Source organism: Misgurnus anguillicaudatus, chromosome 5 (assembly GCF_027580225.2).
Source record: "Misgurnus anguillicaudatus chromosome 5, ASM2758022v2, whole genome shotgun sequence".
NCBI classification, from domain to species: Eukaryota; Metazoa; Chordata; class Actinopteri; order Cypriniformes; family Cobitidae; genus Misgurnus; species Misgurnus anguillicaudatus.
The window spans coordinates 38,715,282-38,733,077 of NC_073341.2; the positions used below are offsets into that span (position 1 = coordinate 38,715,282).

Here is a 17,796-nt window from a genome sequence, read left to right on the forward strand (position 1 = left end):
CTGACTCTAATGAGACATCCAGAGAGAGAAGAAATATCTCAGCATAAATGGACTGTGCAGAACCAATCTGGATCATGTTAGTGCCCAACTACAAAAACATTTGACATCAGAATCAAATAAACCGTTTGTGTTTGTTCAGAAGTGTAACGTGAACTGTGACATTATGAATCTCAAAGTAAAGCGTGTTCATCACGACCCCTTTATCCCCTGAGCCGAGTGCATGAAAGCTTTGGTTTGTTGTGTCATGCACGGCTGCATTTATAATGAAGTGAAGTGTAATGAGTAATGTGATAGGAATGTGATTAATCACAACATCCTGCTGAATCACAGAGCACTGAAAATATCAATAAACTTCAGAAATCACAACAAACACTTTCTGCTGTTTCTTTGCCCTTTAAGTCTAAATATGATTTAAATGACAACATAAAGTTTCAAAATAATACAAGTTTTTAGAGTATAATTAGGTCCATATATGTCAAAATACAACAATTACAGTGTAGATTTTGCATATTTTTCAGTTCCAATAAAATAAAATGAATTATAACTCTCGGATGTGAACCAAATATTTTACACTGAAATGTAACAGACAATAAAAGAGATTAATCTTATTTGAAGAGAAATGTAATACTAGGATATTAGCCTACTTTTATTTGTAATACTTTATTGTATTGCTAATGCCGAACACTTTATATTCTTAATGATTTATAATAAAACATTTATTTTAACCATTAACAATTTTAAAATGAAATACTTATTAACAATTTATGAAATTTAGTTAAAGTAGAAATTTACTAACTTTATCTGCTTAGTTTTGTTCATTAGTTTTGTAGTACATTTTTTATGTAAATGAGGTAGTTATGTTTTTAATGTCCATAATTCTCTCGTGGGAATAATAAAAAAAGGAAATAAATGTGAAGAAATAATAAGTTACATGACAGCTGACCATCATCACAACACAAATATGTCGCAAACGTCACAATGAAACTTTTTTGATACAGTTTTGTGGCGATTTGAAGTTATTAAAATATGATTTACCGTGCAAAAGCTTAAGCAAATTTTGCTTTTCACTATTTATTAGAGAAAAAAAGATGTAAACTCTCTACATTTACACTTGTAAATTTAAACTGAAAAAGGAAACTTCCAGATAACCTGACATGCAGTCAAATGTTTTTGTTAAAGTTTTACTTAAAAATGACTAGAAAGTGAAAACCCAACATTAAATGAAAGTCTTACCTTAACTTGAATAAATCCAGTCTTGGACCGAGGAAGTTTAAATTCACTTTTATTCTGAATTAATTGTTGCACAGTATCGTTTTAACCACCGCGTAAATGCATGCGGACACGAAGGGTGGGGGCCTCCTGTTGGACAATCTGCGCCCGCTTCTGTCACTCACTAGACTACTTTTGACGGCAGCCGCATTGGCGGAAATTATGGGGGGTCAGCGCCCTATCTGAGGATTGTCCTTCCAAAAAAAATCCATTAAAACCATGCTGTGTATTTTAAGAAATATATTAAATAATATATACTGGAAATATTTATGAAGTAAAGCAATTCATACGCAGACTAGTCAAAAGCATTTTATGTTTAGAAACATTGATCTCCCTGTCTCAGTGGTTTGATCCTGACGGAAAGGAACAGTAGGCTTGTTCAACTTCAAGAACTGACAGCCGGATGACATCAAAGTACCGCGAGAGCGAGAAGAAATTAGACTTCTTTGTATGGTTTTTCGAATCGCTCTCGCGGTATTTTGACGTCATCCGCTAGTCGTTTCTTGCGGCGCTGCATGAAGTCAAACGGCGTTAAAAGTAGTGGAGATGGGGATCGAACTCCAGTCTGCTGTCATGGCTATTTTAAACATCGGGTGAAGTGATTATTTTCTATTTATTGTGATGCCGAGTCATTAACGTTACCTAGCTAGGTTTAAAGTTAAGTTTAAATGTAGTGCTTTGAACAACTTAAAAATCTACTTTAACCAGACATAAAAAACTTGAACCAGACATAAAATCTCCATAAATTATTAAAAGTAAAATTGTAGCTGCATTATTTGGGTCCCCCTCAAAACTATTGTTCCCTACTGTTGAAGCCGTGTTGATAAAGTCATGTGAAAATGACAAACGGTTGTGGCTAGAAGAGATACATATACGGCCAAAATCTTATGAAATCTTGCCGGATGAGCGCTGCCTGCTTTCATCCAACCTACCCCAAACAACATAACCCTAAATCCAAAATTTCACGGGATAAGACCGTACAGCCGTATTTTATCTAGCCAGAACCCCTGTTTTCATCCTAATCCCCACAACAAACCCAACATCTCACGAAATTTGTCCGTAGCTGTACCCCCTCTAGCCAGAACCATGATAAACGATAAACCCGCCCCTGCGCGAGTTGCGGCTGCTCTGAAGCGCGTGTGTGTGCGCGCGCGCACGACATCCTTCCGCTGCGTGAATCAACAAATTTAACACACCTAAACCATTGATTTTCTTTTATCAGATGATTTATTTGCAGCACGAATACTAAAACATAACATTATCTCATAAAAGCAGAATTATAAGTATATAATATTCATTATCTGAATCATCTTTTCAACATTCTGACGTGCCTAACGTGGTTTGACAAAGAAAAAATAAAGTAAGCCCTCATTTAAACTATAAAGAATAGAAAAAATATAAAACAGTGAATATAATTTGTTTGTCATTTTAGTAGCTTACAAAAGTTGTCAACACACATAAAAATAATTATAGTGATCTCTGCCCTGTCACTTTTGCCTAAATTTGTAACTTTGTTGTCAAGCAAATATAACCTATTTGTAATTTTTGTAAAGTTATGTAAATATGTATATTCTGTGTATTTATGACAAAAAACATACCAAACCAATATATTAGGCTACGCAATAAAACAAACTTAAAAAAGTAATAGATTATTGTGCATAATCAAAAGTATGTATTTGACTAAAAGCTAGCAAACTTAAACTTGAAATACATTTTAAGTTTGTAAAGTACACGTTTGTGAAAATATCCAAGTAGACACAGCAGCGTCGGCGAACGTCATTTACACACATGCCCAGCAGGTGGCAGCAGTTGATTATTGTGTATCAAACCCGTAGAAGAAGAATCAGCGGAAGCGGAAGTAACTGTTGTTGTTGTGGGACTCCGCTGTTAAAACAAAAGCAGCGGAATGTTACGTTTATAACTGCACAACTGTGTGTATTTCAGATGATCTACTTTATTGTGACAATATTAATAATTTCTGGATTTTAATTGAGACAAATCGGTGATGGTAAGTGAAGTATTTCTACAGAATGATTACCAATACGAAAAAGCTCAGTAGGGGTGTCATGGTACAGTGAAGGTGGCATTACAAGGGTACATAAATATATTTTCTTACAATTAGGTTGATAAAAATAGTTAGTTAGTTAGTCAATTAATCAATTCTCAAGGGTTTTTATTTTCATATAAGGAATTTCTAGATCATTTTCAGTTTCCTGTTCCTCCCAAAGAATTGTCAATAGTGATGGGTTCAATCCCTTCAGGTGTACTTGCTTTATTGAGAGGCGCTTATTATTATCTTCGTCCAGATCTCTGCACCAAATGGCAGTGACGTGGTTGCATAGTGCAGATTGAGGGGCGGTACTATTCCCTTCTGACATCACAAGGGGAGCCAAATTACAATGACCCCTTTTTTTTCCACATGCTTGCAGAGAATGGTTTACCAAAACTAAGTTACTAGGTTGATCTTTTTCACATTTTCTGGGTTGATAGGGGCCCAATTATAGCACGTAAACATGGAAAAAGACAGATTTTCAATATATGTACCCTTTAAAACAATTGAAGGAGGACATTTATTTACTAAGATATTTTGGCAAGATGTTTTAGGATTTATTAGGAAAGAAATGTATGATGAATGTATGTTGTTTTGGAAGAATGTGGTACTAGCTTTTAAAGTTTATGATGAATCTATAAGAGATACATTTTTTATTATTAATCTGATATTTTTACTTGCTAAGTTTCACATTTACAAACCTAAATATTTGAATGTGAAACCTCTCTTTCTTGTTTTTATGAAAGCGTTTAAAAAAGACCTCAATCAAAATGTCTGAGCATAAACACGCCTTAAAAACTATGTCTGTCTGTAATTCCTTTCCTTTTTTTGATGTCCTATAATTCTATTTATGATCAACACATTTAACTTATATGATTTATATCTTCCCCCTGGTTGTTCTGTTTTGTATTTTTTTGTTGTTGCTGATGTGGTCATGTTTAAACTGAACCCACTGTTTGTTTCTCTTTGATGTTGCAGGATAGCGAGGTTTCAGATTTTGATCAACCTCCAGGACCAAAGATGAGTCTGGACCGGACAAATGCACCTGTGTACTGTGTTTGTCGTAAACCAGATATCAACTGCTTTATGATGTAAGATGCATTTTTGTGGTTTGGGTTTTTGAATACATCGTTTACTTTTGTTTTGTCCAAATCTTTTTTACCCTTCTTGTTCACAGTGGTTGTGAGAAGTGCAGTGAGTGGTTTCATGGCGATTGCGTTCATATATCAGAGAAGATGGCGAAAACTATCCGCGCCTGGTACTGTGAAAAGTGTCGAAGTAAGAACATTTCTTTTGTTTGTTTGTTTTCAATTTTACTCTAAAGCATTAAACCTTAAACATGAATGTGCTGCGGTTCAGGTAAAGATGATTCCTTGGAGATCGAATATCGTCCCAAGAAAAGCCGGGAAAAAGAAGCCGAGCCTGACCGAACAGATAGCCAACCAGACACTCCGGATTTCAAGACAGATGGGCGACGCGGATCACGGGTGAGAAATTGTGACTTACACAAACTGACCTCTTAATTTTGCTTTACCAGTGTATGTGAGTGTATCGTGTGTTATCCTCTGACTACGGGATGGATTTGGGTTTTGGCTGCAGATTAAGCGCTCCGCTCGCATGTGTGGTGAATGTGAACCCTGCATGCGCACAGAAGACTGTGGACAATGCGACTTTTGTAAAGACATGAAGAAGTTTGGTGGCCCAAACAGGATCAGGCAAAAGTGTCGCCTGAGACAGTGTGAAGTGCGCGCTAGGGTGAGTTTCATCTTAATAATATAGAAAAATACATGTTACTCAAATAAAAAAGGATTTGTGACTAAGTCTGTGAAAACCAAATTAAAACCCCTTAACTGGCGCAGCCCTTTTTAAGTAGGGGGTCGAAAAGGTAATGTACACCTTCAAATTAATATAACTCGTATCTTAAATTTATAACCCCTTTTTTTTGTCTAAAAGCCTAATCTTAGTCTTACTTTAAAGAAGACACTTAAAAGTTTTTCATGGAAGTGTCTGGAGGTGAAAATATTAAATATAAAAATTGTTATAGCACTTTACATTTATTGTAATAAATAAAAATTAACCAATAAAGTATATATTTTATGCATAAAATTATCACCAAACAATTAGGTTTGTGTTTTACCAACAACAGCCACTAGGTGTCAGCGGTTTGCTGCATACTCTTGTCACAAATTAGTAAATTACTGTCACTGCATTATTACATTTCGAAATATGAAAACTACATTATAACCGTGAGTTCACACCAGCCGCGTTTGAGGCGTCAAATTCACGTCTACCCCGTCTAGTATGCTGCCTGAACATTTTGAGTTTACTCGCTTCATTCGCGTGTGAAAGCTGCGCATGAAATTCTAGGCATTGAGACATTCACGTGGAAATTTGCGTCATGGGAGGGGCTTCTGTGACTCCGCTCGCTTTTGTAATCACGTCACTACTAGAGGAAGCTTTTGAACGGTAAACGCGGCTCGTTTTTCCGCCAAAGTTCAATTTTTTCAACTTGCGCGTTTTCCGCGGCAACGTTCAATTTGCACAAACTAGAATGATTTGCGCCGTGAGACCTATAGACGCGCGTCAACGCGTCATCACATTGACTTAACATTGAAATCACTCGATCACGCGACTGGTGTGAACGCAGCATTAGGCCTTTCAAACGATATATAGTTTATCGTGATGGATTAAAATTAACATGCAAAATATTAAGGTAAACTTAGGTATCCTGCTCACGCGACAGCGCCAGTTAAGGGGTTTAAGTCATTCCTTGTTATGAAATCATCCTACATATTGTAAAAATGTATTCTTTATATCTTTAATATTGACTAAGGCCATGTCAAACATTAAAAGAGTAATATCAGTATAACTTTGATGTATCAGATCTCATCATTAGATGAGACTTTAGCCTGAATTTCACAGACAGGGTCACAAATGAACATACATATTCACCATTTTGCAGACATATTCATCATTTCTAACCCATTTGCAACCCAATTAATTTCTTATATTTTTAAAATGTCATTTTCCTAGAGTCTGAATCAGGTCTCGAGTCAAAAGCTTAGAAGTCAAGTCTCAGATCTGACACCCAATTTTCAATCTCTGGCATGTATACATAATGTATTTTTTTTTACCAAATGGTTCCTGTTTGAATCATTACATTTTTTTAAGTACTCATGATTTTAGTCATGCTAAATGTTTTTTTTTCAAGGTAAGAAACTGGGGTTGAGTGTCTTGATGGGAATGGATTACTCGCCCAGCGCTTTAACCACAATGCCAGCTATAATTGTTCTGTTGCAGAAAATGTTGCGAGTTAAGGATGAGGAATACTCCATGTCTAGGGGTAGAGATCAGTATCAAGATGGTCCATTGTCTGAAGACTACAGTGAAAGTGAGCTGGAGCTCTACCAACAGTACTGTGCCGGCCAGTATGGAGATCACAGCACGGTACCCCCATACATCAACATTATTTTAATTCAACTTCATTTTATGTACATATCGCTTTTTAGAGTTGTTAATGGTGCCAAAGCAGCTTTAGATGAGCTTTACACAGAAAAGCAAAGAACAACAAAAGCATGGCAGTTTGTTTAGAATTGAGTACATGAAGAGTTATTCAAATTTATTTAAATGTATTTCCGTATTTGAATGTAAGAAGTAATACTTCATCCAAAAGTATTATGAACATAGTCTAGGATGGAGTACATGGAGATATAGCTTTTTTTGATTGAAAGCAGAGATGTCTACAGGATTCCCACGGGTCATGGAATTTCTGGAATATCATATCAATTTTTAAAGAGCGCCTATTGTCCGAATTTACATTTCCTTTGGTGTGTAAGTGTGTATTGGTACATGTTAACACTATGCAAAAGGTACAAACCCCAAAGTAAACGATGACGTGAGTTATCGTCTCCAATGTAAATCATTTTTCTTGGACTACAACAAACACACGGATTGTAGGCAACAGTTTCCCTCTTGGGATTGTTGTCGTGGACAAGACCGACATTATCATAATTCCTCCCAATTTGACTCACAGCCTGTAAGTTCAATTCTGTCAGTATTGCATTGTGAGCGAATCTTTCAAACATGGTAAGGAGCGTCACATTTCCTGCTGACGTCAGAGCTATTTAGGCCAATCATGACGTACAGATTAACTGGCCAATCAGGGACACAGAGCTTTTCAGATCAATGAGTTTCAGGAAGAGAGTGAAATCTGGAGCTACTAAAATGTACGATATGTGAAAAAAAATGTTTTTTTAACCATAAACTACGCGAACACATTGTATTACACCAAATATGCAAAATAACATTGATTTTTAGCAATGAAATAGGTGCTCTTTAAAGGACTTTTCCCAGACATTGAAAGTCAGGAAATGTTTTATTTTTTTTACCAAGTCATGGAATATCAGGGATTTTTGTTTGTTGCTTTAAATTTTACTACAACAAACACACGGATTGCAGGCAACATTTAGCAAAATGTAATCTGCTTGTTAACTTGTGACGTAAGGAATACCATTTCCGGGTCCAAGCCTCTGCTGACTACAATTTAAACAGCTGTTTATTTGCACTGTTTATTCATTTCACGCATTTAATTCTTTCCCCGCCAGCATTTTTTATGATTTTCACAAAAGTTTAATGCCTCCACACACAATATAACACACAATATATTAAATTAAAGAACAGACCCTCTGATTTTAAACAAACAAACAAAAAAGGGTTTCATACCTTCATTAGTTCTCTTTTTGTCACCCCTCCAATATGGGTAGGTTTCTTCAAAAACACCACATTTTGAGCAAAGAGCTGAGATAATTCCATTTTTGTAAAGGACTTTTGATAGAGATCAGATGCAGAGCGATCCTCCAAACTTAGACGGACATACAGCTGTTTGCCCTAGGGCGATACTTCCGGGTTTTACAAGTATGTGGAAGTGGATAATAGCGGTATTGCGGATTGACAAGATAACTCGTCAATGGCGGGGAAAGAGTTAAGCTTCATTTTTATGAACTTGTGTTCTGTGTTTTCTTCAGGGTTGGAACAGTGATGACGATGACGGTTCCTACGTTGATTCGGCTCGGAGAAAGCGGGCCGTGAAGGTCAAACATGTCAAAAGAAGAGAAAAGCGATCTGAAAAAAAGGTTAAGATTTACATAAATACTAGGGGTGCTCCGATCAATGCCGATATCCACTAAAAATACGTGGCCGATCACTATTCTGAATCGGACAGCCGATACACTGCAAAAAATGACTTTCTTACTTAGTATTTTTGTCTTGTTTTCAGTAGAAATATCTAAAAATTCTTAAATCAAGATTTATTTTCTTGATGAGCAAAATGACATAAGAAAATAATACTAGTTTTTAGACAAAAAATATACAATTTAAGTGAATTTGTGCTTAAAACAAGCAAAAATAACTGCCAATGGGGTGAGAAAATTTTACTTGAATTAAGTGTTTAAGAAAAAAAACACTTTCACAATTTTTTTCTCACCCCATTGGCAGATAATTTTGCTTGTTTTAAGGACAATTTCACTTGAGTTGTATGTTATTTGTCTTAAAACTAGACTTATTTACTTGGGAATTTTTAGATGTTTCTACTGAGAACGGGACAGAGGTGCTGGGTGAGAGAGTCATTTTTTGCAGTGTAATATTCACAGGTATTTCATGTACTACGGCTTTTGATCAGTAAGTCCTTATCGATCTGAAATCACTGTTAGTTTGAGTCGTTTATAACATGCATTTGAAAAAGCAACATTCGTCAAGCATAATGATTAAACATATTCTTTATTATCATGAAAATACCTGAAAAGGTTTTAAGAACAGCAATATAAATATATCCTTAAGCCATTTCCTGGAGCTGCGTGTGTACGGTTCTTCATCTGCAGCGCATATTGAGTTTCTGCGCGGGAGCGCCCTCTGGCTTTTGGATGTAACAGCATTTCACCGTAATTCATTGAGAAGCATAGCAAGCATTATAGGCCGATCGATCGGAGCATCCCTAATAAGTACTTTGAGGTGAATCGCTGAATTATTTGTGCTGAGAAATAAATCTACGTTACCTCTTTATTTTCGTTTGTCAGAAAGAGGAGAATAAGCCCCGAAAGCACAAACCCAAACAGAAGCATCGGGACAAGGTGAGACACAGCGAGCGGGCAGAGGTTCGAGACACCGGAGGGGCCAGACAGTGTCTCGGACCCAGATGTGTTGAAGCTGCACGTGCCAACTCTAAATACTGCTCTGATGACTGCGGTATGAAACTCGCTGCCAAGTAAGACTGGAAATATACTGTTATTCTGCTATAATCTGACCATATAGACTCTAAGCGTTCCCGTTTTTCTTGTCATGCCAATCGCATCTGTGAGATCCTGCCGGAGCGCATTCATCGGTGGCAGCAGAGTCCGTGCATCGCTGAGGAGCAGGGGAAGAAACTTCTGGAGCGAATCCGTCGCGAGCAACAGTCGGCTCGCATGAAACTCAGTGACATGGAGAAACGCTTTCAAGAGCTGGAGGGCATCATCGCTAAAGCCAAACAGCAGGTCGTGCAGTATGATGAAGAGGTGAATGAGGTCATCGCCATGACAACCATCATAATCATGTTCAGTTTTTGCGATTCAGACATTACTCTAAGCTGAATGGATCTTTTGCGGTTCTTAAAGGTGAATGAGGGCGATGATGACACAGATCTGCAAATCTTCTGTGTGTCCTGCAGTCACCCAGTTAACCCCAAGGTGGCGCTGCGTCACATGGAAAGGTGCTACGCTAAGGTGTGTTTAATTCGAGTCATCATAAACCATTAAACAATCTATTAATTTGATTAAGTGATGTTTATGTCTTTTTTCAAATGTTTTGTTGTCCAGTATGAGAGTCAAACATCATTTGGGTCCATGTATCCCACGCGCATAGAGGGGTAAGCAACGCACTTACTATTATATTATTAATACACATTATTTTTCAGGTAAACCACCCTTACTGTCAGGACACATTCACTTTGATAGCTGTGAACGCTAGGGGTGGCACGGTTCATGAAAAAAATCCGAACCGTTCGGTTTGCTTGTCTCGGTTCGGAGCGCGTGTGTGTCGTACGGTTCAACGATTCATGGCATGCGCAATGTATGTAGCCTAGCCTCGTGCCCTGTATGTGACCTCAGATAGCGTGTTCCCCTTTCGCGAATAGCGTGGAAGAAGAGGTGACTGGTGTGGAGAGTGAGTGCTCCCGGTCATGTTACGTGTAGAAATGGCAAGAGGGAGAGAAAAAGAAGTCTGCCCGCAGTTGGAGGATGCGCCAGCGTCGTATAAGTTTGGTGTGTGGAAACATTTTTTTTATTTCATGTTACCTATGATGACAGCGGAAATAAAACAATAGATACAGCCACACGCGACAGCCTTCTCTCCGACCATTTATCTAATCTGAGGTAATGAACACTGTTTTACGTCTTTTCGTATTCAGCGCTATTTTTAGCCTTTCGTTGATAAAACGAAAGCGGCTGATTTCCGCGTAGTTTCATTTTGCTAGCGTGTGAAAGTCGTGCGATCTTATTTCATAAACTGCCCCTTAAAGTAATCAGGACAGAAATGGTCAAAAGTGGACAAAAGAGACGGATTTAAATATTACAGGTGTAAAGGTTATGTTTCTCTCTCGTTCACATATTCTCTCTGCAGTATTTAAGCAGCCTCTCAGTGATAAATCTTAAAGCTACACTGAAGTTGCCATTTTGATAAATGCAAGTTATCTTTGTGTGCTTAAAATGCACACAAAGTTCATGTAGATGGCAATACACATTCTCTTTTTTGCCAAATAAATGAAAAGCATGTTGAAATCATCAATGTCTTCCTCTCGCTGTGTCAAAATCTCGCCTGGCTTTCCTCAGGGATGTTCCCAATAATGTGCTTAAAGTCAAATTCAGTTTGTGCATGATTACATGATATAACTTTTTTTAATACTGTATCCTAAATTATGGATAATTAATACATTAATAAGATAATAAATTTCTGGACTGTTAAAAAAAATAACAACAAGAACCGTACTGAACCGAGAACCGTGACCATAGAACCGTGATACGAACCGAACCGAGGGTTTTGTGAACCGTGCCACCCCTAGTGAACGCATTTTACTTTTAATGATGTGGCATTTTTTAGTTCAACAGAAAATTAATTATTAACTCTTTCCCTGCCATTGACGAGTTATCTCGTCAACTAAGAGAAAACATTCTCATGAAAAAAGGTGTTCCTGATGAGTTTGTATGTTAATCTGTAATAACGCACTTACCCAATTTATAAAAAAACTGAAGCAAAAAATTATTTACTAATTTTAAAGTCTGTGTATGTTTTGATAATCATTCTGAATTTGATCTCTAACAAAATTCCTTCATAAAAAAGGAATTATTTACCGAGCCCCTAGGGTGAAATTGGATAAAAAAATTTAAAGTTTAGTTTCATCTGCTCACGCGAAACCTTCATGTGCAGAATTTTTTTTTTAAGTTTAACGTGTGATGGTTTCACGTGCGCATGGGATGGTTTCACGTGCGCACGGGATGGTTTCACGTGCGCACATGAAACTAAACTTTAAAAGAAAAAATTCTGCACATGAAGGTTTCGCGTGAGCAGATGAAAGTTTCACTAAACTTTATTTAATTTTTGCTCCATGTCCCCTTAGGGGCTCCGTAATTTTTTCAGCTTTTAGCTAAAATTTTTTATTCTTTAAGAAAAATACCCATATTTAAGATTTTATAAGGAGAGAAAAACATATAGATAGGATTAAACTTTTTTTTTTCCCCGTTTTGTTTGTTTATTGTTTGTTTGAAAGCAGAGGGTCTGTTCTTTCATTTGATATATTTGTATGTATATTATATATATATTTAGAAGAAACATTTCCTGGAAAACATTTTGTGAAAGTTTTGTGAAAATCAAAAAAAAAGGCTGGCGGGGAATGAGTTAATCAACACAAAATGATTGATTAAAGTGGTCTCTTCATGACACATGGTTAGACAGTGTTTTATAACATGATTTATTTTGTAAATCACAATACAGACTATATAATGTGATTATTTAATTGCAGGTGTATTTGGTGTCCAAAGTCATTATTTTTTTCTTTTTTTTAAATGATTATTATTTTAATAATTTGATATTCATTGTGAAGGATCACAAGATGTTACATGCCAAAACAATATAATATTTAATGTAAAAAGTGAAATATTTGATGTAAAAACTTCCTGTTTTCCAAATTTGTCAGTGTCATTTCTGTTACTGTCAAACTCTGTTACCAAGCTGGAGTAACAGTGTTGACATCATGTAACAGAACTGACAGTCATACACACAGAAACACACACACACTCTCCAAACAGTAAACTTAGAAGACATGACATGTACAATAAATATACAAGTTCATGTTTATGCATTATAATACAAAATGTACATAACACATGAATAATAATGCCTTATTGAATCAAATTATTTAGTCTTACATTTTATTCTGTCTTTTTCCTCTGTTGTGTAGTGCTGAGCGACTCTTCTGTGATGTTTACAATACACAGAGCAAAACCTACTGTAAGAGGCTACAGGTTCTCTGTCCAGAGCATTCAAGAGACCCGAAGGTTAATTTTGTTCATTTGATTAAAAAGGAACCATCATTTATCTTGATATATTAAAGAAAGCTCTTCATAACTGGTCTTGTGCAGGTCCCTGCAGACGAGGTCTGTGGATGCCCACTGGTCCGTGATGTATTCGAGCCCACCGGCGAGTACTGCAGGGTGTCCAAACGCAAGTGTAACAAACACTACTGCTGGGAGAAACTCCGCAGGGCCGAAGTGGACCTTGAGCGAGTCCGAGTGGTCAGTGCACCACCTTTTTCCTAAAATTCAGTCGTCATTTCTACACCCACATGTTCTTCTAAAACTGTATGACTTTGTCCTGTGACAAAAACAAAAGGTGAAAATTTATCATTTTGCTCAGGGACTGAAGTTGTCAAGCTTCAAAAGAGACAAAAGGCGCATTAATAATTGATTTAAAGGGATAGTTCACCCAAAAATGTAAATTCTGTCAGAATTTTCTTATCCTCATGTTGTTTTTAACCTGTATGAATTTCTTCCTCTTTTTTTTGGTGAACATAAAAGAAGATATTTTGATAAATGATGGGAAGCACACAGCTAATTATAACCATGACTTCCATAGTAGGAAAAACAAATACGATGAAATTCAATGGGTACCATTAACTGTGTGTTTATTATCATTTATTAAAATATCTTCTTCATCATTTATCACAATACTTCCATAATTTGTTTTTCTACTATGGAGGTCAATGGTTACACTCAGTTGTGTTATCTTCTTTTGTGTTTATCAGAAAAAGAAATTCATACAGGTTTAAAACAACATGAGGATTAGAAAATTATGAAAGAATTTTTATTTTTGGGTGAACTATCCCCGTAAAGCTCCAATTCGTAACTTTTGCCTATCTGGCGCCATCTTTGTTTGAAACATAAAAATTGCAGTTATTTACAGAGTCATTTTACATACAGTATCTCATGTCCCTCGCATTTCTGCAACTATTTTAGTATATCTTCTCAAGGGACACTACTGTAGAAATGAAATTTGGATATATTTATAACTACTAAAATAGTTACTGATATGTCAGACTCAGGGGTTAACTTCTTTTGTGAGATACTGTATATACTTAACCCTAATCCAAAAAGTTCAAATTATATTTTCAACAAAACCCGACCAAGTAAAGTTATAAATGTTTATTATAGACATAAAACAACATAAAAAAAGCCTTTTGTAGACCAAACTTAACTTCAGGATCAAATCAATAACAACAGAGTCCCTCTAGAGTAGATTATTTTTAATAACATGCAAAATAAATAAGCAGTAAATTACCTTAGTTCAAATCATAGCTAAACCGTATCAACTATAATGGTGCATACCCACCAAACACGAATTTAATGATTTGCGCGACATACATAGTCAACGCAGAGACACGAATAGATGCGAACTCGCGTGGGGCAGTTTGAATGATGGGAATCAGGCGGTGCGATTGCCACGAAAACATGCGCTATTCACCTCAAACGCATGTTTGTGCAAGTTGAAAATACTAAACTCGAGTGAAAAATTCACATGACACAAAGTTAAATCCTGTGAGTAATCTAGAGCGAGGAATGTGATGCTTTGCATTTGGTGTGTATTTGTGTCAGCATTACACTGAGCTAACTTTACTGTATAAAATTAATTTATGTTCCAACAAATCGTACCTGTTTTGAAGTTTTTTTTAATAGAGAATTTTATTTATATAGCGCTTTTCATAATTGATTCAAAGCAGCTTCACATTAAAAAATCGGGAGAAAACACAGAAAATTTGGTGGCTAAGATTAAACTGTACTAGCGAGCGTAGTAATAATGTAACGTATAGAAGAGAGTTCTAAGTTAAGCCAATGTCACCTCATTTTTGAAAATGTGCTCATTCTGACTCATTTTGCCAGCGCGGGTCACATTTTATATTTAAATTATGTTAAAGGATTAGTCCATTTTAAAAAAAAAATCCAAATAATTTACTCATCACCATGTCATCCAAAATGTTGATGTCTTTCTTTGTTCAGTTGAGAAGAAATTATGTTTTTTGAGGAAAACATTCCAGGATTTTTCTCATTTTAATGGACTTTAATGGACACCAACACTTCACAGTTTTCATGCAGTTTAAAATTGCAGTTTCAACGGAGCTTCAGAGGACTCTAAACGATCCCAAACGAGACATAAGGGTCTTATCTAGCGAAACAATTGTCATTTTTGACAAGAAAATTTAAAAATATGCACTTTTAAACCAAAACTTTTCGTCTATCTGTGGACAGGTCACATGTTACATATATGAAACGCACATTTGCGGACCATTTTAAACAACAAACTGACACAAAGACATTAATTAGTATCATTCAACATACAACAACGTCGGAACTGTCCTCTTTCAACACACTTGTAAACACTAGGGCGGAGTTTCGCATACGTCCTCCTTGACATCTTGAAGCGACGAAGTTGTGGTTTAAAAGTGGATATTTTTTATTTTTCTTGTCAAAAATAGCAATCGTTTCGCTAGATAAGACTCTTATGTCTCGTTTGGGATTGTTTAGAGTCCTTTGAAACTGCAATTTTAAACGGCATTAAAACTGTGAAGTGTTGGGGTCCATTAAAGTCCTTTAAAAGGAGAAAAATCCTGGAATGTTTTCTTCAAAAACATAATTTCTTCTCGACTGAACAAAGAAAGACATCAACATTTTGGATGACGTGGTGGTGAGTAAATTATCTGGATTTTTTAAAAAGAAAATGGAATAATCCTTTAATGTCTTTTTTACACTGTGTTAATGTTACTGTGTCAAATTAAGTTATCTTTAGGCCAGGCTCAAAACCGCGGCCACGCACACGGGTCCGATGAAACTGTCTATAAGCATATCATTGCATTTCATTTATCTTTAACTGAAAAACGTTATGGATTGCAGCTTTATTAATAAAATATGGCTCATGAGCTACATTTATTTTGTATAGAAAATTTTCAAACATGGTTTTGAAACCACACTAAATGATGTGAGTGTGAGTAAATGACGACAGACTTATTCTTTAAAAGATGAATAATTATATATTATATTTAAGGTAGTGGTCAAAGAAAACCATGAAATTTTGTCATTATGTAATTGTAAATAATTTAGACGACCATGTATTCTGCTATTTAAATTTGTGAATGACTGTAATTTTTGTAAATGCTCTCCTCCTCCAGTGGTACAAGTTGGATGAACTATTTGAGCAGGAGCGCAATGTAAAAACAGCTATGACAAACCGTGCAGGTCTCATGGCCCTCATGCTTCACCAGACCATTCAACATGACCCCATTACCACAGACCTAAGAACCAGCAAGGACAGATAAGGTTACCTATTTTCTTTTTTCATCTATTCATCCATGATGTTCAACCATGAGACAGCCATTTTTTTAACCCTTTGTTGTGTTTATGTTTTACAGCATCATTTTGACAGTTGCTGCTGAAGTTTGTGAAGATATGTCTTGAGTCTAGGTCTTAGCAGTTGTTTGATCAACTTATGAAACTGTAAATCGAATCTCATCATGTTCCTGCATAAATGCAATCTTTAGTTTAACTCTTTAATTGGTGCTGTAACGGTGAATATTTGTTCCCACATCTTTTAGATTTTGTATTAATCTGATAACCATGTACGTGTGCATTAAAGGAAATCCCTCTTGACTGTTTAAAGATGTAAACATTATTTAGGGTGTGTTGAATCCACATTCAAAGGGCACTTTGGAGTAAGAACAATCATGGCCGCTGTGTTGACGGGTCGTTCCAAATGGCCGTCGAAGTGCTCATAGACTTTGAAGTCAACCTTTCGAAATAAAGGATTTCATAGTGTACACCCGATGGACACTTCACTCCCATCATTATTTGTGTAATGACGGCTTTTCTTCAATTGATTTGGCAAGATGACCCAGATGTGCGTTCCAAGGAACAGTTTTGGTCCCCTGCACCCTTCAAGCATAAATCCTTCAAAGGTTTTAAAGGGACAATAAGTAGGATTTACCCCATCTAGTGGTTTGCATTCAAACGAATAGTGCTCTCTAGCGCCTCACTTTTCCAAATGCTTAATGCAACTACGGTAGCCGTTATGTAATCACTGATCTCCTTGTCCATTTCAGCTGATTCACGTGTTTTGAATGAAAACGCGTTGTGGAAACGTAGTGCTTTTTGTCCCTCTCTGCTATTATAGTTTATCAATATGGCGGAACGACATGGAAGCCTCCTTGGACTTACCCGTTCATTGTAAGTAAAGAGAAGAAATTCTAAGCTTACAAAGAAAAGTCAGATCACTGGCAGAGGTCATTTGACACCAAACGAGGACAAATTTATGAATAAAGAGATTGATTTTGATTAATAAAACACTTAAAACCCTGCTTACTGTCCCTTTAAGGTATAGGGATGAGCCTTTCATGATGGACTGCAGGCTTAGTAGTTAGTGAAATGTTGGTTTGTTGCACCAATTATTAACAATTATCACATTTTTAATTAGCACCTTCTGTTGGTGTCAGTTGTGTTGGGGTATAGGGGACATGAAACACAAGACCACTTTAAGATTTTAGTGTTATATTTAAAAATTATTAGACATTCAAAAAAAAGAGCTATGCTATGATTTTTTTTAGTCATTAAAACTAATGAAAATAACAAAGTAGTAGAACAAACAAAGTGAAGGAAAAAATTTTAAGGACGAATAATGTAAAATAATATAATGCACATAATAATAAACTTACAATATAAATGGCAACGTTTAAGATTTATAACATCGAAGCATTTAATGGCTGATATTACCCACAAATCATTGCGTGAGGAAGGAGTTTAGCGATCATACACTGAATTGTAAATCATATACGTGATCATTTAATGATTCGATAAATTTAATTAAAAACATTAGATGAAAAAATTGAAAAAAATCTTAAATGTAAAGACGGG

General features: G+C 36.1%; 1 protein-coding gene across 2 annotated transcripts; it reads left to right on the forward strand.

Annotated features, from left to right (window-relative positions):
• Window positions 1-3,089: 3,089 nt before the first annotated feature.
• cxxc1a (CXXC finger protein 1a) lies at window positions 3,090-16,713 on the forward strand. 2 transcript variants are annotated; one of them, XM_073868151.1, is made up of 16 exons: window positions 3,090-3,277; window positions 4,298-4,410; window positions 4,497-4,597; window positions 4,679-4,806; window positions 4,919-5,074; window positions 6,353-6,424; window positions 6,620-6,766; window positions 8,344-8,451; window positions 9,391-9,572; window positions 9,654-9,867; window positions 9,967-10,074; window positions 10,168-10,217; window positions 12,804-12,900; window positions 12,985-13,137; window positions 16,062-16,209; window positions 16,302-16,713. In XM_073868151.1, exons 1-15 carry the CDS (start codon window positions 3,275-3,277, stop codon window positions 16,206-16,208), a joined length of 1,779 nt encoding a protein of 592 aa, XP_073724252.1. In that variant the 5' UTR covers window positions 3,090-3,274; the 3' UTR covers window position 16,209; window positions 16,302-16,713. The 2 variants fall into 2 exon arrangements, with proteins under 2 accessions (XP_073724252.1, XP_073724253.1); XM_073868152.1 differs by lacking the exon at window positions 6,353-6,424 and having other exon boundaries at window positions 3,091-3,277.
• The last annotated feature ends 1,083 nt before the right edge of the window (window positions 16,714-17,796 follow it).